The sequence below is a fragment of the Echinops telfairi genome, unplaced genomic scaffold (assembly GCF_000313985.2).
Source record: "Echinops telfairi isolate 266 unplaced genomic scaffold, ASM31398v2 ScPeMD7_4048;HRSCAF=4782, whole genome shotgun sequence".
NCBI classification, from domain to species: domain Eukaryota; kingdom Metazoa; phylum Chordata; class Mammalia; order Afrosoricida; family Tenrecidae; genus Echinops; species Echinops telfairi.
In genome coordinates this window covers 765,577-790,291 of record NW_022107947.1, presented here as the reverse complement: position 1 = coordinate 790,291, position 24,715 = coordinate 765,577, and the positions used below count along the sequence as shown (strand labels likewise).

The window sequence follows — 24,715 nt, the reverse complement described above, 5'->3', positions numbered from 1 at the left end:
TGCTTGATGTACTCGATGGTGGCCTCCAGTGCCCGTGTGCCTCGGGTGGCCTCGTCCTCCACTGCCTTCACAGTCTTGAGGAGGGAGGTGACATTGGTCACCATCACCTGCAGAGAGAGAGCAGGTGCTGCACTGGCCCTGGCCCGGTCCTTTTGCTTCCCGATCTACTTCCCGGAGCAAAACCATCTCTTCTCTTTGAGAGACAGAGAGGGGCTGGGGTGCATGCTCCCCACCCCCCACCCGGCCCCTGCCCCTGCGTCTCTGTTCCACCATTCCCCTGCACGCTTGCCCCTGAGGAACCCAGGTTACCTTGGCGGCGCCCTTCAGCTGGTACATGGAGGGGTCGTCAGCAGGCTTGCTGGCAGCTCCCTTAGTGGCACCAATGAGATCAGAGAGGGCCTTGGCCACATCTTTGATGGCATTGATCAGGACCACCTGCAAGAGGGTGGAGTCCAGGTGAGCAGGGCCAAGCTGGCACCAGGTGACGTCAGCATGGGAGGATACAGGGATCATGGCTCTCCAGCCTGCCACAGTAGCATTGCCTGGGGAAGGGCCAGCACCCATCCTTTCAACAGCCCACTCCCCAGGCAAGCCTGGGCTTTGGCCAGAATGGGGACTCTGTCCTAAATGCCCTTCCTAGCTGGGAGCAATCTATGCTGACACCCAACGTCCGAAAGGTGAGGTCAGGAGCCTCCCACCCGAGAGGCAGCCCTCTCCTCATCCATGACCTGACACCTGTGGCTAAGAAACACTGAGACCGAATCCACACCTCAAAGCCTCTGTGAGGCCCGCCTGCCTCTCCGGCTGCGGTCCAGGGAGTCTCTCCTCACAAGCTGGCTTCTGTCTGCTCGATCCTGACTCAGGGTCGTTTCTCCTGCTGGTTTTGTGCCCGGAATCTGGCTCCTTCTCACCATTTCTGGCCCAGGGAGCCTTTCTGACCACCCTGGCTCTAGGCCCAGCTCCCCCCACCACCCCCTCTCCACTCGGCCACAGACACCAAATGCCCTCCATCAGACAGGTGGATGGTTTGACCCCCTCCAGAGGCACTTTGGAAGAAAGAGCTAATGAACTACTCCCACATGGTCACAGAAGTCCTAAGGGAAGCATTTTGACTCTCCGAGACAAAGGCTCAGTGTGAACCGGAATTTACTGGCTAGCACCTGGGGTGGGTTGTGCTCGGGGAACTATGGACAGGGCAGGGAACATCGGAACATTTGCTGCATGTGAAGCGGTGCGTCCTGGAGAGCGGAGTGTCTCCTGCTCGACTTCAAAGCCAAGGTCCACAAAAGCTGTCTGCAGGATTGACCTCATTCCGTCATTCTTACCTGGCTATGGCCCTGCCACCCCACACAAAGAGCCCTTGCTGGGTCACCAGTGGCTCCATGGCCCTAGGGCCAATGGCCAACCTTCACACCAGGTGCTCTCTTAACTTCTCTGGCAGGTGGGCACTCTCAGCGCATCCCACCCTCCTGGCTTGCCACCCACCAGCCGCTGAGCTTCTCAATCTCCTCGGGCATCTATTCCTCCTTAATATGGTCCTAAGCATTGGGCTTCTCAAAACACACCCCAAGCCCCGCTCTCCTCCCGCTCCACGCTTTTCCTGTCCCGTGCTGTGGCCGATCCTTGAATTCCCACCTCTGCACTGAGCGGCGAACGCCTACGTGGTGGTTCCATTTGTGTCTCTAACTCAGCATGGCCTTGCTGCTCTCTCCCAAGCCAGCTCTTCCTCTGGGCACCTTACCCTGGAACGTGGACCCACCTCCGCGACCGCTCCTGCCTGAAACGTGGGAGTTGTCTTTGGCTTCTCCCAGCTCCAAATGCTCACTGCATTCAATCCACCTAGCCTGCTTCTGCGTGTCTCCCACCTGTGTCTGTTTCTCTCTGTCCCTGCTCCCCCACCATCATCCATGTGACTGCCTGACTTGGATCAATGCTGCCCAGGGCCAGACCTGGCCTCCATTCCTCGTGCACCGCCAGCACTGACGGCGCGTTTCAGCAACGTGTCCAGAGCGAGATGGAGTTGAAGAAGAATGGCCCGGTGATCTGCCGACCAGACAGATCCATGAAAGCCCTCTCGGGGTCACAACAGGCTGACGACGGGGCAGGATGTCCTCCCACTGGGATGGGGCCAGACTCAGACTCGGTAGCGGCTAACAAGAGGAACTCTTCCTACCAGCTCCCCACACGACAGGCTCACTCAGACACCCACGGCTTCCTTGGGAACCCTAGCTAGCCTTTAGTCTCTGGGGCCTGGTGCGCAGCCTTCCGTGGGCATCGGAGGACGACCCATTCCCCAGCCCTCACCCCTACCTGTGTCTCAGGGTCATCGGAGCCCAGGCTGGCTGCTCCCAGCTTGACCACCTCGGCCAGCTGGGTGATGGTGGCTGCGGATGACTGAGCCGCCTGGGCCAGCTTGTCGGGGGTGGATGCGGCCCCGGAGACGAGCATTTTCGTGTCTTCCACCAAGGCTTTGGCTGTCTTCAGAATGTTCTCCCTGAGAAGGGGTGGGGGGAGAACCCGGGGAGAAAGATGGGGCTGAGCTTGGCGACACGTCGCTAGGAAGGAAAGAAGTCCCTGCAGGACTTTGGTGAAGGGGACAGCATGGGCCCTCGGCTCGCAGGGGCTCACGTCTTCTGTAAGGCACCGTCGGAGGGTGGAGGCTCCGCCCCCAGCCCCACAGCAGAATCACAGCCAGCTTCCCTTTTCCCGCTCCTCCCACCATCCCTGGAAATACTTCGCAGCGACAGTGGGCCCTGAGGACACATGGGTAGGGGCACCTTGTCCAGGAGTTCAGAGCTCAAAGGGTTGGGTTCCAGGAGGGACGATGGAGCAGTGGGCATCCCTGACGAGTCCAGCCCTAGGTGCTGGCCATGGTGGGGATTTGCATGAGGATCCCCAGCAGCCAACGCGGAGCCCGGCACCAGCCTTCAGGGAGGGGGGCGGTGGTTGGCTGAAGAGCCAGCGTTCTCTGAGCAAGCCAGGGAGAGGCGGCAGGCTTGGCCCCTTGCTGCCCCAAAGCTAGCCATGTGCCTGCACCCCATCACTCTCTAGTCCACTGGGGCTAGGGAGCAAGGAACGGCTCTCAGACTTGGAAAGGGAAAACTTTACAAAGAAAAGGGGAAAAAACCCTCTGTTTTAACGGGCTGGATCTAGGGCCATGCAGGGCAAAACTCAAACGTAACGAAGGCCTCGCTGACCGTTGGCAAAGGGGCGCATGTTGGCTATTAGCTCACTTTCCCCACTCGGACGTCTTATTGAAGTGAACGCGCAGACGCACATCGTGGCCCCGGGCAGCATCTCTAATGTCCCCGGCTGGCGGCCTGACGCTCCCCCTGCCCGGGAAGGAGGCGCTGGCCCCGCGCTTTCACCTGTGGTCGGCGAAGGTCTCGTTGTTCTCTGCGTTCAGGGTCCCTGCCGTTGCAAACATGATGGTGGTGTCCAGGTCGGCGATGATCCCGGACACGGCAGTGGCTGCTGTGATGCATGCCTGGGTCCCCTTGTTCCCAGCCTGCAGAGCTGACAGCACCAGGGACACCTGCCGGAGGAGAGGGACACGAGAGACGGGGACATGGGCAAAAGGTGTGCCAATTCCTCTCCTGTTGCCAATGTGCCAGCACAGCAAGGGTTAGCAGCACAAGGTCCGGATGCAGACAGGCTCCATCGGTCCCTCCCGGTTTTTCCTATTGGCGTCAGGAGCCCTGGTGATGCAGCGGTGAAGTGCTTGGCCGCTCACCAAAAGGTCGGCGGGAAGCAGCTGCTTCCATCATTATTAGAGCCTCGGAAACAAGGACTGGGGCAAGCCATTTCACCTCCCTCGGCCTCAGTTTCCTCATCTGTAAGATGGGACTATTCTTATAAGTGGGTGGGTGTGTAACGTGTCTGGCAGGGCGAGGCTGCAGCAGAGGACAGATGCTTCCATCTAATTACAACTATGTTTCTGGACTCCCCACGAGGAATAAAGGACCGGAGAGGACAGATGCTTCCATCTAATTACAACTGTTTCTGGACCCCCCACGAGGAATAAAGGACCAGCATCCAGTGCACAGTGGGCTGTCTCTCACCCCTTTCCTGTTGCCATCTCTGTTAATGGCCCCAGGGTGGCTGGAGCCCAGAGGGGGACTACACAGGTAGCCTCCTACCTCTACCTCTGTAAACGGCTTCCTGACCAGGGCAGGGAGCGACCACATCCCTCCTTCCTGTGCTGCTGTGTCTTGGCAGAAGCCTGGAGCAGCCTGGCAGGAGGTGCACAGGAACCAGGTCCAGGGACCGCTTCCCAGTCCCCTTTCTCTGACCCCCCCCAAGAGAAGACAAACTGGACTGATACCTAGCTGGTCTGGAAGGGAAGAATCCAGTTCTGGAAAATAATTCCCATAGGATGGGTGACCATGGCCAAGACAGATAGTTGGGGTGGGGGGAGGAGGAGTGGGGGATGTTCTCAGCCAGGGTGAGCCCAGAAGCAACATCCTGCCCACTGGGGAATGTGTGCCTGCAGGCAGTCGGTTTATTGAGCACCTACTAGGTTATCCAGGTCAAAGGCTGATGAGGGGTGGGGAAATATGTAAACACAACGAAACCGGTAGGAGCCCTAGTAGTGAAGTGGTTCTCCATGGGGCTGCTAACCAAAAGGTCAGCAGTTTTGAAACCACTCCACAGAAAGAGAAAGAGGAGGCTTTCTCCTCCCATCAAGAGTTACAGTCTTGAAAACCCACAGGGGCAGCTCTATCCTGTCCTAGCGGGTCACTACGAGTCAGCAGTGAGGTGGTTTTGTTTTGTTTTGTTTTGACAGCCCAGGTAAGAACCCTAAGCCAGGTGGCCTGAGGGAATTCAACAGGCAGCAAGAATCAGCTGCCACCTTCTCCAGGTGTCCCAGGCAGGGGCCCTCTGAGGTGAGCAGAGCAGGTCAGGCCAGCCCAGCCTGGAGGCCCCTTCTAGTGCCCCCTCCAAGGAGGTCTTCCGTGGGGGGACTCTGGCAAGAAGAACTTCAACAAGGACAGGCTTTGAACGGGGAGGGGACCTCCCTCCAGCCGAGAGATGTATTTCCTTATTCTGTGGCTTCTGGAGGGTGCGCCTAGCGTGGCCCCGGGCAGGGCTGCACAGGGCAGCCTCTGTCACAGCGCCTTCTAGATGAGGGATCCCCCCCGCCCCTCAAGTCGGGTTGCCTAGTTCCTGAAACAGTGCGGAGTTCTGTGTCCCACGAAGCAAGAGGTGGAGGGAAAGCACCCAAAGCCGGGCTCCTAGCAGCCTGCCAACAGCCTCACTGGAAGAGCCTGGGGAAAGGAGAGTTTGGGATGCACACGCGGAGGGGCTTTCAGGACGGGGCCTTGTCAACCAGGGAGCTTTCAGTGCGGAAACGAGTTTACGGAGAACTGTGGCTCGGCTCCATCAACTGATAAGGTGCCTGGCACTCTGCCCAGCACTTTTAAGCACGTCACCTTGAAGTTTCACGGCCCTGTGAGTCAGGCATTGTCTGAGGTCCCATTTTGCAGATGAGGACGTGGGGCCCTGGGCAGGTGATGTAGCATAGCAGCATTCACTACACGACGTGACTTTTCTTTCAAACCAGCTGCCCTGAGAGAAGGGAAGCCTATTGCTTTAGCTCTCTCTTCCACAGATGGGCCTGCGCCTTTAAGTCAGCCCCTGCCCCTCTCCCTGCTTCACCGTCCTGTCTGCAAGGGTCCTGTCTGCAAGGATTCGTGCCCAGCCCTCAGCCACCTGGGAGCTTCCTTGAGGAAGCCAAAAACTCCAAGTGACCCTAGAGGATAGGAGACAGCTGCTCCATGGGGTTCCCAGAGATGCAAATCTTTATGGAAGCAGGCTATCTTTAGAGGAGTGGCTGGTGGGTTCAAACCGCTGACTTCTTGGTTAGCAGCTGAGTGCTCTTAACCACTGTGCCACCAGGGTCCCTTAGACATAGCGGTGCTGTGGTCAAAAGGCCTCCAGGAGAGGCTCCAGCCCTGCCCCTTGGAGCCTCCTGGCCAGGGACAGAGGCTCTGACATGGTCTGTCCACAGTAGGACCCTGTGCATCATAGATCTGCATGGGATCGTCACTCTCAGTCCCTCAGCATAAGGTCTAGGGGTCATCCAGTTCCCTGACAAGCCTGTCCCTGGGTGGTCAGGACCCTCCGGGCCATAGATCTGCATGGGATCGTCACTCTCAGTCCCTTAGTGTAAGGTCTAGGGGTCATCCAGTGCCCTGACAAGCCCTGTCCCTGGGTGGTCAGGACAAAAGATGAGGCAGCTAACTGGCTGGGTTGGGACTTAGATTCCCCCTCGTCTGATCCCAGTGCGTGACCTCGGCTCAGGCCCAGGCTGCCGGCCAGGCCAGCTGTGGCTTACCTTTTCGGTGACAGCGCGGGCACACTCGATCAGCTCTCTCTTGGTGTAGCTGTCTGCGGGGCACACCTGGAGGGCCCCTGCCTTCTGGACCAGGAAGATGCAGCCGTGGCCCAGGTCCTGCACCCGAGTACGGATCTGGAATCCGATCTGTGGAGACAGACCCAGGATGGGGACAGAGAAGCATGGTGAACCCTGCCACGGAGGGCTTCCCTACGTGGAAAATTTCTCCTCCGTCCTAGGGAAGCCTGGCTAGGAAAATTCCACTCTGACTGGGAGCCTGCGCTTGGAGAAGCATGGCACGTGGTGGACCCTGCCTCCCTCTTTCAGACTGTGAAAGAGCCACAGCGCACTCGGAATGAGTCCAGAGCTCATCTCCCTGTGCTGTCGGAAGGCCGTCTCAATAGTTTGTCACCGTTTCTGGTTGAGAGCTGCCTGTCCCAAACCACCGGCCAGAATGTTAATGAGATGAATTTGGAGGAATCGTTGTTATCCATTCCACAAGCCTTTATTGAGCGCCCACTGAGTGTCAGGGCTTCTTCGAGGGAGGGGGGTGTATTTCATTTCATTCATCCCTCCCGACAAGAGGGATCGATGCAGGGTGATTAGAGGTTCGAGATCTGTAGACCTTAGCTCAAGCGTGCTTTGAAGCGTGCAGGTTCTTGTAAAATTGCTACCTTTACCAGCCAGAACCCCCCCTCAGGTGGACCCTCCTGAGCCCAAGGCCACCTTTCCAAGTCAGGTTGGGCGTTTCCCTAAAAAAGGTGCACTTTCACCACCAGGGGCTCAGGAGGCCGGTGGGCATTTTAAAGGACCCAAGAGTGTGAGCTCACCAGAAACCCAGAGAGCACGCGGCTGGGCTGCCGGCTGTCTCCTTTAAGGGGTAGCACATGCCACCCCCACCTCCTACAAGTGCACGCCTCTGGCTCTGCTCCAGGCCAATTTTCATTTTGGTCTGATAAGTACAGCACCTCTAAATACTCTACTCTCCACTTCAAGTATGCAAGTAAACCCCCAAATCCATCACAGGGCAATGGGGGCATTTTTAAGACTCCACCACTCCACCAAGCTAGAAACCGTGGCTGGCTTCTGCCAGCATCGCCCAAGCAGCTGTTTGGGACAGTCTCGGGGGCTGTGGGTAAAACCTGGAAGCCTTTGGGGACTCGGGTCCTGGGGACGGCAGATGCTCTTTCTGGCTTATCCGGAAAGGACCGTCTGATTAGAGGCCGTCGGAAGGCCCGAGTCCATGAAATATGGAATGCACGTAGGGGAAATGTCCCTTGAGCCGTTGAGCGGCTGCTCTTTGGAATGCCTTTAGTTGGACACTGGGTGCTGCCAAAGCTCCTCCCAGCAGGCTGACTCCACATACCTGTTTGCTGGACATGATCGTTGGTACAAAAACAAGGTCAAGATGCCCCGGCCACGTTTCCAACTCAATCTGGCCCTCAAGTCCGTTGAGATCTGTATACGTTCACCCTAGGCAGTCAAGGGCCAGTCCCCAGAGGTGAAACTGGCCAGGGGGTTCTGCTGCTGCCTCAAAGGTTGGAGTCTACCCCGTGGCACCTCAGAAGGCCGGCCTGGTGACCGACTTCAGAAAGAGCAGCCCCTGACAAGCCTCCTGGAGCACAGGTCCACCCTAACACAGCATGAGCCGGATCCAGGGGCCAATGTCAACCCACAGGCTAGCGCTCTGCAGGGAGTGGTGCCCACAGGTCTCTAAAGGTTAGGGCGTGCTGGGAAAGCCAGGGGAGGTGGCAATGGAAGGCAGGTCTAAGGAGTTCAAAATAAGACCTTACTGGTTCAGCCTTCCCATTGGACAGATGGAGAGACTAAGGCCCGGGGAAGTGGTAGTCACACACAACCACTCCCAAGCAAGCAGGCCTTCAATCCCCAACACACTGCTCCTCCCACGCTCTTCTACCTGGTCTTTCCCTCTGCTGAGCAGAACCCTCTTGTCCTCAAGTGGAAGCTCTACATGTAGAACAGAAATGTTACTCGTGTCCTCCTCATTTAAACCGTACCTCACCCTGGACTCACTAAGAAGTCAACAATTGGACTCAGTGGCCCATCTTTTGAAGATGGGCATGCTGATGGTCAGGGGCTTGCCTAACAGGCTGACTTCTCATTTATTTATGTATTTTGGGTGGCACTGTGAGGAACCCCCTACCCACAAACAAACAAACAAACAAACAAACAAACCCCAAATTGCAATCACTGCCATCCAGTTGGTGCCAACTCACGGCAATCCTATCGGATAGGTGGAACTGCCCCTGTGGGTTTTTGAGACTCACTCTTTATAGGAGTAGAAAGTCCCATCTTGCTCCCATGGAGCCATTGGGGGGTTTCAAACGGCTGACCTTGCAGTTAGCAGCCCAATGCACAACCACTCTGGCACGAGGGCTCCATTGAGAAGACCCAGCCATTTGCAAATAACAGCAAAAGGGAACCCTCTCTGCAATGGCACCACACAGCCACAGCAGCAGCCTGGGGTCCGCACCCCAGCAGCCGGCGTAGTGCACTGCTGCTCGGTGCCCTTGGTTGGTTTCCGAGTGATTGCGACTCTGTGACAGCGCAGACCTGCCTCCCAGGGTTTCCCAGGCTGAAGTCTTCATGAGAGCAGGCCGCCCACCTGGGTGCCACTGGGTAGGTCCCAGCCACGGACTTTCAGGCCGAAGCGGAGCGCTCAACTGTGACCCCACCTGCGGCTCCTTGGGCTCGTGCACTGGTGGCTCCTGGCAGGTAACACTTGGCCTAGGGCACGCTCATGAGTCCATGTATGCTTACCGAAAAGTCTGTTTCTTAAAGAAGCCTCAAATCAAACGTATGCAGAACCGTCAACGCCTTCCTGGGCCAGGGTTCTGAAGAAGGTGGTTTGAAAGCATCATGCCAGCAACACCCGGGCTCTAAAACAGCACTCCGAGCATATCCTCCTGCTGCCTGCACGGAGGAGAGCCCGGGCTTCCTGTCTGCAGAGCGACAGGACACTGGGACACACAGGCCTCAGAAATCACCCTGGGGTGGGGGTCCTGCCGAGCAGTCTCCAACCTGACACCCACGGGCAGGCATGATAAATGGTGGAATGCCCCTCAACAACACTCGCATGGTCCCGTAGCCCCCACTCAAGAGGCAGTGCTATGGAAACATGCCGGTGTGCTGTTCAGACACTTGTTGGGGGTGGTAGGGTGGTAGTGTATGTGATGCATGCAGGGGAAAAACCCCAAACACTCCAGAAACCAGTAATTGTGGATTCTGATTCAGGCAACCCAAGCATGTCAGAGCAGAACTGTACTTCACAGGGTTTCCCATGGCTCATCTTGGGGAAGATGGTTGCCACGCCTTTCTTCCAAGGCACCTCTGGGCAGACTCAACTTTAGAGCGCTAAAATCAGCAAATGGGACCAGCTCAAAGGGTGATCCAACTTACAACCAGTCCACTGCCTAATATGAGGGACATCTTGCTCAAAGACATGAACAGCTTTGGGTTTTTCATTGGCCACTTTAGCCACCTTGGAAGCCAAGGGCAGGGGCCACTTGTACCAGCCAACCCAACGCAACTCTGCCATCGAGTCAATTCCAACTCATAGTGACCCTAGAGGACAGGAGTCAAGACTGTAACTCTTTATGGGAGCAGAAAGCATCTGGTGGTTTCAAACTGCCGACCTGAGGGTTAGAAGTCCAACGTATAACCACACCACCACCAAGGTTACTCCATGCAATACGGGATTCTATAAACCCAACAGCAGGCGGGCGGCCACAGATGTTCTTGGGGATGACATTCCTGTTAGGGAACTCTTAAGACGAACCAGCACCAGGGAAGGACGAGATAAAAATAAAGCTGTGATTGCAAGAGTCCTCGGAATTCTTCTTCCAGGGCTTTGCCCAACAGATGAGTCTGTCAGGCCATAGCGTATAGGGACCTGCAGGGCTTGAGGCTTGGCCATGCAGCCTCTTACACATTCAAGGGCGAGAGCCTTCTTGGACCGCATGCAGAAGGGGCTTCGTATGACCAAGAACACGTTCGAATTGTTTTCACTCACTTATTCTCACAGCTCAGAGGGCTGACGGTAACAGGAGGGACGGGCCCAGGCACCAGGGCCAGTCCTACACTTGTTCTTGCCCATCACCCACATGGGCAGCTGGGGTGGCAGAGAGGACCAGGGGCCTGTCCGCTGACTCTGTCTTCTCCTGGCTACTGAACTCTATGAGCAAGTTTCGTGGGGCCTTTAGTTCCTCACCTGCCTGAAACGATGAAGAGATTAAAAAGGTGCACGGAAAGCCATCGTATATTTACTCGTTCACCGATGTACTTAAATCCATCACCTGTTCCCCACAGTTATTGAAAGTGGCTACAGTGCTCACTGCCACAGAGAGGCACTCTTGGGTGATCTAAGCAACAGGGAAGAAGAATGGATTGCTGTGTCGGACACTGCACGGTGGGACGGGGGCACTGAGGTCTCCCGGCAGGTGTCTAACATTGGCTGTGGACCTGGGGCACTCACAGAGAGGGCCAACCGAACCAGCACGCTTGACTGGCCAGGTCAGTTTGCATTATCCGAGGGACATTCTAGAAAGGGAAGGAGATGCTGACCATGGAGCAGTAGGGGGGGCCTAACCTGCCCACCTGCTTGTCGCAGCACTGCACATCTCAGCGAATAGGGTGACCCCAGGTGGGCATCTAACTACCATCAACGCCCCTGTCTATTAGGAAGCACATTTTGATCAAAGGCATAAACAGCTTGTGGTGTTTAACCGGCAACATCAGCATTACTTGAACCTCGAGGAAACCTTTAGTTCCTGTCTCTTGGCTAAAATCAGAGGGGGGAAGTTGTCTCCGGGTTTCTGCCTTGAGGGAAACAAGAAAGTTTCAGATCAAATTTCCTCGGCAGGAGTTTAAGAAACACCAAGCCTTTGCCCTGTGGCACACAGCTAAACAAAACGGACTCGGATCTTTTGCTGGGGCGTCTCCAGTCTTAGACCAACCAGCTTTGCAGCAGATCAAATATGGTTTTGCCTGGACTGACCTGTCAACGCTCAGCAGGTAACAACAAAGATTTGTGACAGACAGGATGGCTCCTCCTTAGAGAAGACAAAAGGCGGTGGGGGTGGGGAGTGGCAGTGGACACACAGCAGCAGTCCAGCTCTCCCAACTACGGAAGGTGTGTATTGGAAAGCTTTGGAAAGCGCTAGCGCCGACACCCCTCACATTGGGGGAATGGGCTGTGGTTCTCACCACGCGGGCTGCGGCAAATGCCCCGACCAGATTTAAGGCATTCGCTATTCTGAGTGGTTCCAGCCAGTTTTCCTCCGGGCAAAGGTGTAGCTTTTCTTCAGGATTTGCACTTAGGAGTGGAGGCTCACAGGATCTAAACGTCTCCCTTTAACAAAACGTAACAAGGACTCATCTTCAGTCGGCACAATTGCTAGAGGGTTTTTACTGTCCGGCCCATTTTCTTCACAGTGTTGTTAAAAACAAGGGGGGGTGGGGGTTGCATTTCCCTGGGAAGGACGTGCCTACGGTTCTGCCAATGCTCAGACGCTGAGCCAGGGGCTCTTCTGTCGTCACGGTCCGGGAAAGTCCAAAACGCGGACTCAGCACAGCAGGCCGCAGCCCGGGAACTGCGTCGTTGGCCCCGGTACAACTATTTTCACGCACGCTCTGCTGTGAGGCTCTCCGGGCTAGACACGTGATCCCAGGGTCTCGGCAGAGACAACCACACCGCTTCTCCGTTTCTAAGCCTAACCCGACCCCCACACTATCTGTCTGGAAAATGCTCAGCCAGACTGTTCCTAGGCCAGCCACAGGTCATTCTAGACTCTCCCTGCCCTTTCCACCGCCCTTGGGTCGATGTTCAACCACGAATTCACTGGAAGAAAGATGTAACGGTGGAGAGGGAAAACCTCACCGCAAACACCAGCTCCCACAGGTGGACAGCCAATGGCTGAAGCAGCAACCGGCCACGGCGCTGTCTAGCCACGCCTTTCTCTCCCGGCTGCCCTTGCATCATTTTCTATTTGGCGTCAGCAGCCTGGGCTGCAGTCCGGAGACCTGCTCCCTTCGCGTGAGGGAGGGGCGGCCATGGTGTGAGAACTGGGATGAGCTGCCCACAGGCCATCGAGTCCCCACGTGGTCACTCAGGTGGGCCAGCGTTTCAACAAACAGGCACCAGCAGCCTCGCTCAGAATCACAGCCTCTTTCTGGGATCAAGCCCCTCCCAGAGCAAACACTCCTCTCCTTTTGTCCAAACGTTTCCTGACTGCTGCAATTTCCCATGCTCTTGCTTACGAAAATAAAAACTCCTTGGTATCCAAGTGCCTGACGAACTTACACAACCTTCCCAAAACAGCCAGTCTACTTAAAAGGAAAAGAAAGGGGTGGGCTTGCATTAAAAAACAAAAAGCCACACAAGTCCCGAAGCAGCTCTTTGCTAACTGCCTTTCCTTGGTAGAGAGGACACACATTCGTTACAGAGTTATTCATGCTGCAACCTATTCATTCTTTAGTTTCAAAACACAGGCACTGAAGTAATCCCACTACACACACACAAAGGGGGTACCCCCCAAAAGCTAGAGTTCTTTTTTCAGAGCTATGTATTTCAATTTCTTTACAAAACAACCCGATCACCTTCAAAGTACTCTCCACTACACTGAATACACTTCTCAGATCTGCCATCCCATTCTTGGAAAACACTTTTCAAACTCATCTGTTTCGAAGGCTGACACCTCCTCCCTTGCTTTTTTCTTCACTTCTTCTGTTGTCAAACTGCTGTCCTTTCATGTCTCTTCAGGGAAACAAAAAGAAGTTGCACGGAGTGAGGTCAGGTGAGTACGGTGCATAGGACAAGAGAGGCATGCTGCTTTTTGCCGAAAATTGGCACACTGAGATGGCTGTGTGAGCTGGTGCAGTCATGGTGCCCAAACCAGTCCCCTGCTGCCAAAATCAGACTGTTTTTGTTGCACACTGTCACACAATCTTTTAGAACCTCTGAATAGAAAGCTTGATGAACAGTCTGACCTGGTGCAACAAACTCCAAATGCACTACGAGCCAACATTTTTGTCCGTTCGGGAAGTTGATGTACATCCAGAACGAGGTTTGTCATCAATCGGCTCTTCACCTTTTTTGAAATGAGAAAACCACTCGCACACTTGAGTTTTTCCCATAGTGCTGCCCTTGTAAGCTGTGTTCAACATCACAACAGGTTCTTTGGCATTTTTCCCACGCAGGAATCAAAATTTCACAGCTACATGCCATTCTCTTAAATCGGCCATCACAAAAACGACGAGGGTTGAGCAAAACTGCTATTATGAAAAAATTCACTGTGACCAGAGAGAACCTTCCCAGGTGACACCACTGAGTGCACTAACTCAGAGCGAGTTGCTCAATGCTTGCCTTGCGGGAAAAATTCGTCCTACAAAAACTCCACCCTGCGGAGGCTTTTTTCTGTTGTTTTTTTTTTGGGGGGGGGTGAGGGGAGTACCCCTTGTATATCTGTGTACATACATATGGGTACAGATATGTGTACACATATATGTGGGGGTGGTCATTCTCTTCACACGCACTGCTAAGGCACACGTTGGAGAGTGATTTTGCTCGGGGTCTTCATTTCTGCAGCATTCCAGTGTCCTGGTTAAGATATGGGTGGCCCTAACTCCCAGCATATATGGTGGCACGAAGTGACTCAGAGGCTTCTCAGTGTTATCCAGGGACAAGGGAAGACAAGTCACAACCATCGGCCTTACAGCCATGCATTCAGGAGCTTCCCCCACATGGTTTGCATTCAGTACGTGGCTGGGCCAATTGCAGGAAATGCCGTTGCCATCATCCTCCCAGTAGGCCCTCAATCCATTCTCTTCCTTCTTCGGGTTAGACTGTGCTCATTTTCTTGGGGGGTGGGGAGGGTCAGGGGGCACCTTGGGCCCAGCCCCTTCTACAGGTGCCACCCACACTGGGTGGGGCAAGTATGTGCTTCCAGAAGACGACTCCATTTCTCAGAAGGACCAGACCTCGATGGACTCAACTCCTATTGGTCCAAGCATTCAAAGGCAAAACTCAATGAGGGTCCTAACGGAGGCTAAGAAGTCAGGGAGTTAGAGAGGTACTAGCAAGAGACGTCCACAGGAAGTGTGGAGACTGGGGGAGGGGACAAGGCTAGTTCTTAGACAGCCACCAACAATGCAGGCGTATTTCACAAAATTGCACATCTCTGTTTTTAACAGATTGGAAGCCTGTGGCAGTCCTGCATCCACTAAGTTTGCCGCCACCATTTCTCACATTTCAAACCTTTTCATCATGCCGTTGCCACCTGAAAAGCTACGGTATACGGTAAACATGACTTTGACATGAAATCAGCGAGTCCTTCATTTCGGTGGTGTGCGACGGAGCCCATAAGGGGCCCTGGCGGCACCGAGGGTTATGTGCTGCACTGCTAACTGCAAGGTCCGAAGTTGGAAACCACAGCCACTGAGGGAGAAGCACAAGGCTTTCTAGTCCTGCAAAGAGTTACAGTCTTGGAACCCCCAGGGATCCTTCTGCCCTGTCCTATAGAGTGCCTACGTGCCAGAAATAATGGCAGGGCATTTGGATTTGTGCTTGGTGTTTCATGAAACAGGCTACACAGCTGTCTCAGAACAGGGGAGGGGGCTAAGTTCCATACCTGGCTCTGCCAAGACTTCTGGGAGCTTCTGAAGCATACAAACTGAGGCCGGGGGGTCAAGGGGAGCTTGCTAACTGGGACTAGGAAAGGATGGCGGCAGTGGGTGTCTCTGCCCTTAGCAATCCAGGCTTGGGCATGTGCTGAGAGGCATCAGGTAGTGAGCTGGGGGCTAGGTGACCCGCCACAATGTTGGAAGCAGAGTCCTCCTATCTGAAAACCCACCGCCGAGGTGGTTCCAGAGGTCCACACGTCACTCAGAAAGGCCAGTCTGCTTTGAGCACACATTGGATTACTAGGTCTGAATCTAGGGGAGGTCAGATTAAGTCAAACCAGGCTGGGGCCGTGCGGAGGGAGTTTAGCTACGGAGAACCCCCTGCGAGTGAGAATCCGCGTGTGTTTACTTCTTAACACAGGGGCCCTAAGGTGGCAGACCTCTTCTGGCTCCGCCGTAGCTGCTGCCATCTGGCCCTGGAGAGCCAGGTGCCCATAGTCACTGGTCATTTGTGAGGCCAGTCCTCCCAACTCTTCCGGGTTAGTAACCGATTTAGTCATCTGGAAAAAGAAAACAAGCAAGACACAAACACACAGAGAAAAGCATGAGAACCATGTGTTAATACCACGGAAGCCACAGGGGTTCATTCACTTGTCAGCCCCCGGCAGAGTCGGGGTGGGGGGGCAGGGGCTGGCACTGGGGGCTGAATGCTGGAGAGGGCGGTTCAAGCAAAGCCCATGCTGCATTGCACATGGCAGGCCTGTGAGGCAGACACACCCGTGGGGCTCCTCCCCGCTCAGCGAGACAGGCACCATGCTCAGGGCTCAGGTCGTGCAGAAGGGAGGCTGGGTCCCTAGTGCCCAATCTCTGGGAGGTGACACCATCAGCTTCCGGCCAGCCCAGGCCCATTAGGGCACCCAACGCAGTTCCCAAAGAAACCATGAGGGGGCACGCGTTGATCTGGTCTCTAGGAGCCAAGGACCAGGTCCTGAGCGGCACGAGGGCTGTTAAGGAAATCGTGAAGGAGAATGAGCGAATCAAGTGCTTCCGAGGCAGAAATGCACAGAGAACGCAGCTGTGTGGTGAAACTGTGCCAAAGCACGACAAGGTGACAGCCACAAATGTCCTGCAGGGTTTCCTGAAGCCCAAATGGTCAGTGTACCCTTTCATCATCGACGCGTCTAGTCTTTCCCTCTTGTCTTACAGGAATAGTTTTTCTCAATTTGTCTTATGAGGCTGGCTTCTAGCTTTCCCTGGGCCACCAGTTTTAGGCTGTCTGCAGAAAGTGGTCCCTGTTCCTCTTTAAGAGAGCCCCTACCCCACCCCCAGCCCAGTCCTTCTCTAACGCTGAATGATGAGCAATACGTGGCAGATCACCCTTTGTGACTGTCTAAGACCTTCATTTTTAAAGGCCTTCAGAAACCCCGCTTAATGACTCTCCGTACGTGAGGACAGGAGGCACTCTCGGGCCTGCTCCGGACACTGAGCCGGACCCCGAGAGAAAGTGGCCTGCTCCCGGAGTGGCTATGTCAGCCCTGCCAAAGGGGAGCACAGTGATTGTGGGAGACCCGATGCGGGGCGTGGGGTCCCCCCAACCCAAGGAGCTAAGGCAGCGAACGCCTTAAGATGCTAGACACGACGTGTCCAGAGAGGCCAGCCCAGAACCTACCCCAACAGGCAGTCCAGAACCCCAGAGCCAAGCCCCACATGTTCCTTGGGTTACCGCTCAGCTGTCCCACTGTGCTCCCTGATCCTCTGGGATTGACTGGCTTTCTGAGGGCTGCTTGATTCCACCTGGGACCTGTCCTGCCAACTCCTCTCCGAAGGGCCAGCTTGTGCCCGACTCCAGCCTTTCTAACAACACTCTGAGGCAGGCATCGCTGTGAGAGCTTCTTCCCCAGCCAGCCTGCCACTCTGAAGCAACCAACAGTCACAGCCTCCCGGTGAAGGCGGCATGGCCCTCGCTCAGCCCCTAGTGGACACACAGGCCCATGGCAAAGCCATTCAGACAGGACCGCCTAGGCCCCCTCTGGATGGGACAGTCACTTGCACCAGAGTCAGAGGCTGCGTCCAGGTTCCCAAAGACAAGAGGAACCTTCTACATACCCCTATCCACTCCACGCTGAATCTGTGACTGGCGGGACTGATGTATGGAAATCATAGGCCTTCGCCTGTCAGGAACATGTTTTAAACAGTTTTGCCCTGCCTGGAAACTGGCAAGACCAGAACTGTCCAAGGATCATCATTTGCTCCCATCAGACCTTCTCTGCTCTGCTTTATTCTGAAATGCCTTCTCCTGCACTGTAATTTTAATCTACAAGCACACCTTTGAGAGGTGAATTGCGCCTTTTTGTCTTTTTCTTAACTTCATCTTCCTTCTTGTCACCACCCTAATTCTCATTTTCCTTCCTTCTTGCTGCCCCATCTTCATGCCCAAGTCCCAACCAGCGTTAATGCCCCCTTGCAGCTCTCCCTTCGGGCTACACTCTCAGCAGATGGGACTTCCAGGCCACAGGTAAGCCAGAAGGACCACCATGGAAGGACAGAGGTGGGGCCCGGGAGAAAGTGGCCATAAGGGGCAGGCCCCTCATGTCTCCCGCACAGACCCCGCCCGGTCTGAGGAGCCAGTGGACAGGGGTCCGAAGGACAGCTGCTGGTCTCCTTACCATCTCCTGAGCGGTTACGGCGACGGCCTTGGAGTATTTCACCGCGGTCGTCTGGTAATCCACGAACGTCCCCTTCGGTTCCGGGGGTGTGCCTTCCCCCAGCTGCCCGGGAGAAGAGAAGAAACCGCGTCACCAGCAGCCCGTGAAGCCCTGTGCTGAACTATTAGCATTAGGAACATGGAAAGGAACTGTGTTCCGGGCTCAGCTGTTAACCGCAAGGTCGGGGCTTCGAACCCACCAGTGGCTCAGAGGGCGAAAGGCGTGGCCTTTCTGTGAAGATGGGCTGTTCTACTCTGCTCTTTGGGGGCGCTAGGGTTGCAGTGAACTTGAGCGCCGTGGGCGAGGAGCCACGGCGCTCGCAGAGATCTTCTGGGCCAGCATCTGGAGAATTCACCAACTTCTGGGAGAGGACTTCAGCTGAGGGGCACATAGGGGTGTGGGGGACACAGGCAAGGACACGCTCTAACTCTGTCTGAGAGGAGCAGGCAAGCTCTCCGTAGGGACCGACGGTCCAGCTAACTGCTATCAGGTGAGTCAGGGCCTCTAGCCTCAAGGTCAAGGATGGGATCCCAAGAAAAGAGAGTGGCATTCAAGGACGAGGAGAGCTGAGTCAGGCTGAGATCCCCAGAGAAGTGCAGGGTGGGAGGAGAGGCAGGAGGTGCTGCACAGAGCTTCCTAGGAATGGCAGGGTGCGCAGATATATGCACCCCAGAACCCTTACTTCTGAGCGACGTGGAAGACTGGAAGGACTACCCATAGAACCATGTGTCTCTGTCACCCACCTGACTCTAAGGCAGCGGTTCTCAACCATGGGCCGTGACCCCTTTGGGCTCGAATGACCCTTTCACAGGGGTCGCCCGATTCATAACAGTAGCAAAATTGCAGTTATGAAGTAGCAACGAAAATAATGTTATGGTTGGGGTGGGGGTCGCCACAACATGAGGAACTGTGTGAAAGGGTCGCGGCATGAGGAAGGTGGAGAACCACTGCTCTAAGTACAGTAGGAATAACTTGCCACTCACTTGAGTCTAAGTGGCTTGACCAGAAATAGGAATTAAGAGGAGGTGTCAGGTCCTGTGTAAGAGTTAGCCGTTGAGGCCCTGACTGCGGTCCTCCAAGAGTTGGGGACATATTAGTTCAGAAAGACTTGCATTGACACTGGCTCTAGGATTTGTGGGTGAGCCTCAGCTGGTTACTTCAGCCCTGTTAGCTGTGGCAACTTTGAACCTTCACAGGGTTGCAATCCAGATCGCCCTGTCTAAACATGGCCATGTGCTATACAGAGTAAGAGGAGCCGAGGACGGGGTAATAAAACTGGTGCTGCTCACAGTGACTACATGCCAACTCTCGACAATGATGGAGAAAGGGCAGCCTCTCTTCACCGCCATTCTCTTCGTGCCCATCACCAGTGGTTGCTGAATGAGCTCCCAGGTGGAGACAGACCGATAGGGAAGAAACACCGGGAAGAGTGAGTGTCCTGCAGCCAGCTGGACTTGCATTATGCCAGCTGGACTTGCATTATGGGGACCACGGTAAGGATGACGCTGGCTTTACGGAGAGCCTTCCAAAGCATGAAGAAACGGTGGCTTCTGGAGCCAGGGAGACACATCTGTGTGGCAACCCTATGCTACAGAGTTTGGAGTCAGGGAAGAAACCATGGGCCAAGAGATCCATCAGGGACACGTTGGATGGAGTCTTCTCTGAGAGCTACCTGTCATGAGCAGACCCAACACGTCCTGTGGGCGAAAGACTATCTCACTGGAGTGTGTGGGATGTGGCTGCAAAGCCCATCAAACTAGTTACACAGATTCTGGGTGAGAGTCTCTATCAGACAGACAGACGCTGCCCCAGGTCTCCATCACAGCATGGGGCTCTGCTACTTAAATGAGGGCTGAGCTGGGGAGTCAGTCACTCATTCGGCACACACTGACTAAGCGTCACCGGCGTGTCAGGCAGCGTGCTGGAGCCTCCCGCGGGATGTGGCCCGAGCACAAACAGGGCAGGCTGCTGGAGGGAGAGGGAGCGTTACGGCATTTAGTCCAGGGGCCACCGCCCACCACGAGGAACGTGTTAGCAGCTTGACGAAAAAGACGACGAGAATCAAGAGGTGAGCCTTTCAGGATCGCGATAGAGCATAGCAGGATTTGTTTTTGCTCTGAGTCTCTTCTTTGCCAACAACAACAACAACAACAACAACAACAACAACAACAACAGTTTTAGGACATGAAATCCCAAAGGTCACAAACCACTAGCCTCACTAAATTCTTTTATTCTCTAGGTGGAAAAAGCAAGGCTTGGAAGGGTTCAACGTTTGGTTCAAGGTCCTCTGGGAGGATGATTATTTCATATCAGCCTATGAGCTCTCCAAGTCTTACTCCAGAGTCTAGTGCTGGGATACAAAGAGACGAAATTTTAGCAAGAGCCTCCCCGGCAGAAGCGCAAGGGTGTCAAGGGTTGTAGCCAACTTAGAATTAACTGTGAGCACACACGTTTTTCTGCCACTTACTCACTCATTCACTCCCTTTGCGAATTTTGGAGTGTTTCTAACAGTTTATCTCTGTTCTAACCGAAGAACTGAAACTCACAGAAAATGTCTATTTTCAGATGCCTCGCTACTCAGGTGCTCCCAGAGACCTACAACGATCACTCAAAACAAAGTCCTCCGGTGATGGGCAGGACAAGGGGTCACGTGGTCCCTCGGGTGGCTGTGAAAGCCACTGCTTTGGGTCACAGAGCAATCGCAGGGAGGGGAGAGAATGACTCGTTGTTCCTTGCCTTTGAGACTCATGTTGACAGTCATTCCTAGTTACTGCTGTGAGGTAATGCCAGGCCCAGTCCCAGCCCTCCCAGAAGTATCAAAGTGGCAGCCACTTCCAAGCCCTGAAAGCAGGTGGCACAAGAGCTGCCTTCCGGCCTGCCTCCTGTCACAGCCTGCCAGGCTCAAGGGTTCTTGACTCAACACGCCTTGGGATTGATGGAATTCTTCTCTAGCATGAGGTGGTTCTGAAAAACCATCTTTTCCTAAGGAAACAAGTATACAGTGAACCCTCGCCACTTCGCGCTTCGACTTCCGCGGCTTCGCTCTATTGCGGTTTTTGCATAACAGCGCATGCTCTGTCATTACTGCCACTGATTGGCTCATACTGTACACGCTTCTGTCTGCATCGCTACGTATCGGAGCTACGTTATCAGATGCATTTTTGCTTTTGTACAGTGTACTGTAATTGTTTGCGATTTTTAAGAAATTTTATCTAAGCCCTATGATGGCTCCTAAACGAGCTGCTTCTTCTAAGCCTTCTGACAATAAAAATAAGTGCCAGAGGAAGATGCTCACCATCCAGGAAAAGGTAAAACTTTTGGATATGATCAAAGATGGCAAGAAAATCGTGGAGGTTGCACGCCACTGATTACAGTATTTGTAAAAACTATGTATAATAATACTGTATGTGAAATATGTAATACTGTAAACTAGATGCCATAAATAATATAATAAATAATAAATGATAATTGTAACGTCCAAAATGTTTTACTGTATTTTCCCTTTTTCGTTTAATAAATTGGGTAATACAAGTGTAATGGTGACTAAAGGGTGTTTTTTCATGTCCTCTATGCTCTAACTACGAAAATATTTGATTTACAAATAAAGAATCCTACTTCGCGGAATTTCATTTATCACGGTAGGGTCTAGAACCGATTAACCGCGATAAACGAGGGTTCACTGTACTTTGAATTTCTAAGTTTTACACCAAGCTACTCTGAGTCCCATTACGGAGTACCCTTGGTGATAACGTGGCTTCTTTTCCAAGTTCTGGTGTCCGATCACCTGAAAGCCACGCAGGCCCACGGAGACTTCTCCAAGGGCCTTGTGAAAGAGAGCGATTTCGCTCATTTTCTCCCAAACTGTCCGGAGTGGAAGCGGGAGAATCCCATCCCAGAAATTAATTGACTGTGTTGACAAAGCAGGGCCTGGGGTCTCCAGAGAGAGCCACAGCATCCCAGCCCAGACGGGTTACTCTATCAGGCTGGTAATGGCTGCTTAAGGTTGAAGGATAATTAATAGTGCGATCTAGTTTCAGGCTATCATTTCTTTATGGAGCTAGGAGCAAGCAATCGTCTCTAAATTAGCAATTAGAGACAAATTATCATCCTGAAAACCCATAGAAATGTATTCCCAAACTAACACTGGATATTTCAAAACACAGCGCATGTCTAAAATCGGTGGATATGCTATCATCGATGGCAATTAGATGTGGATGAACAATTGTTCATTTTCATGAATATCAAGCTGACCTGTCAAGTGAATGGTTCCTGGGGGAAGCAGGAGGAGGTAGGGAGTTAAAACCATCTCTAATCATATTTCCCTAGTGAGCCAACTCAGATGACGGGTCATGAAATGAGAAAATGCAAATCACGTTATTTTAAAATTTCCATCGCCTGCAAGAGTTCACCAAGAGCTTTTTCCACGTACGGCTTCAGTGATGTCCCGGCTGGCTCCGTACTAGAACCAGGGAAAGATCTGTGAAGTACAAGCAGAGGTTCCTGGGCTCCGCAGGTCGGGAGTGGGGAGCAGGAGAATGCAGCTTGATAATTTCGCTTCATGATTTCATTTTGATTGGCCCCCCCAACAGCCCCACGAAGCGGAGGCAGCGGAATCCCTGCCATGGAGCGGAGTCTGAGGCCTGCTGCTGTCCGGTGCGGTTGAGCTGGCTCGGACTCCGGTGAGACCCTGTCCAGAACAGAACAGAACACAGCCTGGCCTGTTCCGGCCTCACCACTGTCTGACCGCACTGCTGCAGTCCCCGCGTCCCTCCATCTGGGTCCCGTTGAGAGTCCTCCTCCTGTACTCGGCCCCTCGACTCCCCAAGCGTGAGGTCTTTTCCAGGGGCTGGTCTCTCCGGAGGACACCAAGGCTCACCATCCTCCCTGCGAAGGAGCATTCTGGCTGTACTTCTTTCCAGGACCGATTTGCGTCTTCTCCGGCAGTCCGTGACACCTGCTCATCTTCACAACTCCACAATGCAAGGACACCCATTCTTCTTCAGTCGTCCTTATTCACTGTCCAACTGTTACATACTTATGCGGCAACTGACAGTAACAAGGCTTGGACTGGCGCATCCTGGTGCTCAGCCACCCTTCTTGCTCTTCAGCACTCCAGAGGCCCATCCAGGTAGCGGATGTGCTCAACACATGGACTTCCTGACTGCTGCTTCCCACGAACACCACGCGTGTATCCAAACACAATGAAATGCTTGGCAAGTTCAAACGGTTCTCTCTATCATGTAGCGGGCTCGTGGTCCCGCTGCAAGGACCACGGCTTTCGTTGCATCGGGTTGTGGCCCAGGCTGAAGGCTGCATGCTGTCCAGGGTCGTCATCCAGTCCTTGCTTTGAGTGCAGGCAAGGTGGTGGCATCTGTATACCGTAGGTCAGGGCTCCTCAAGCTTTTTAAACAGGGGCCAGTTCACTGTCCCTCAGACCGTTGGAGGGCCGGACTATAGTTTATAAAAAAACTATGAACAAATTTCTATGCACACTGCACATACCTTATTTTGAAGTAAAAAAACAAAATGGGCAAAAGCACCCGGCGGGCCGGATAAATGTCCTCGGCGGGCCGCATGTGGCCCGCGGGCCGTCGTTTGAGGAACCCTGCTGCAGTAGGTTGTTAATAAGCCTTCCTGGAATCCTAATGCTAATTCTCCTTTATTTCATCTTTTCAGATTATTTGCTCAGCTGACAAATTGAGCATAATAAAAAGATACAACACGGACACACACTTTTCCTGATATTCAACCACACGACAGTTCTGTTTGAATACCACGGACCTCCTGGTCCATGTAGGGGTTCCCCATGAACACCACGAAGTGTTCTGGAATTCCTGTGCTTCCCGTTATCCCTGGTTGTTAAGATCCACTACTCGCCTGTCACTCTCCCTGCGGTGGCAGCTTGCATGTTGCTGTGATGCTAGACGGTATGTGACCAGTGTCACAAATACCAGCAGGGTCATCCGGGGTGAACAGGTTTCACCAGAGCTTCCAAAACACTTTAAGGGAATAGTCTGTCCACGTCCGAGGGATTAGCTCCTGCAAACCTTCGGACTCATAGCCATTCCTTATAGGCTCTCTGGGACTGTGAAATCTTTGTGGAAACAGATACCTGATCTTGAGGCTGGCAGCCCAGGGCCTAACCCAAAGCATCACCAGGGTCTGAGGTAGATAGGGAAGCTACATAATGATTTCAATTTTACGAAAAAGGAACCCCTGGTCTCTTCTCTCCCTCTATTGTCTCTCCTTTTTGCACGCGACTGGAAGAAAGGGTGTTATGGCTTATCTATGTGAAAGTGCATACTTTGTTGGGTGTATTATCAAATATTTTTACACGAACAGAACGCTCAAGAGAAAGAAGGCTGCTGGTGTCCGCCTTGGTCCGTAGTCAGTTCCTTACAGCCCAGTACCTGGGGCCAAGTCCGAGGAAGCCCAGGGGGGCAGGGAGTTAAAAACTGTTATGGGTTGAATAATGTGCCTCCCAAGATATGTGTTGAGAGCCCCCCACCCACCCACACACCCACACACACATCTGAGGGGGTAATCCAGTTTGGAAGTAGGGTTTTCTATGATCGGTGAATGAGCATGCCCTAAACCTCCTAACTCTGAGTTATACAAAGAGCAGATTCGACAGAGATACACCCAGGTGGGGATGAGGAAGGACCACCTGGGAGGTTCATCTATAAGCCAAGAAACCAAAAAAGTCCCGGGATTCTTGACAGAGGAGGCACGACACTAGGTCAGGGCCCGATGACTAGTTTTAAGTTACTGTATTCACTGTTGGAGCCCTGGTGGTGGAGTGGTTATGTGTTGGGCTGCTAACCCTAAGTTCAGCAGTTCGAAACCACCAGCTGCTCCACTGGAGAAAGACAGGGCTTTCTACTTCTATCAAGAGTTCAAGTCTCCAAGATTCACTGGGGCCGTTCACAATAGGGTCACTATGAGTCAGCACTGATAGCTTACGGAACTGTGAAAAGATCCCTCCTTGGTCCGTAACGTGCCCACTCGAGGTCCTTCTATTACAGCAGCCCTC

General features: G+C 53.7%; 1 protein-coding gene across 1 annotated transcript in view; it reads right to left on the bottom strand.

The window, feature by feature from the left end:
• The window catches only part of TLN2 (talin 2), a 351,431-nt gene that overhangs the window by 45,139 nt on the left and 281,577 nt on the right, over positions 1-24,715 (bottom strand). The window contains exons 40-46 of the mRNA XM_045294950.1: positions 17,644-17,745; positions 15,418-15,537; positions 6,338-6,484; positions 3,369-3,535; positions 2,311-2,494; positions 310-435; positions 4-107 (exon numbers count right to left, since the gene is read on the bottom strand). Coding sequence (XP_045150885.1) covers positions 4-107; positions 310-435; positions 2,311-2,494; positions 3,369-3,535; positions 6,338-6,484; positions 15,418-15,537; positions 17,644-17,745 — 950 coding nt within the window. The remainder of the gene's footprint in view (positions 1-3; positions 108-309; positions 436-2,310; positions 2,495-3,368; positions 3,536-6,337; positions 6,485-15,417; positions 15,538-17,643; positions 17,746-24,715) is intronic.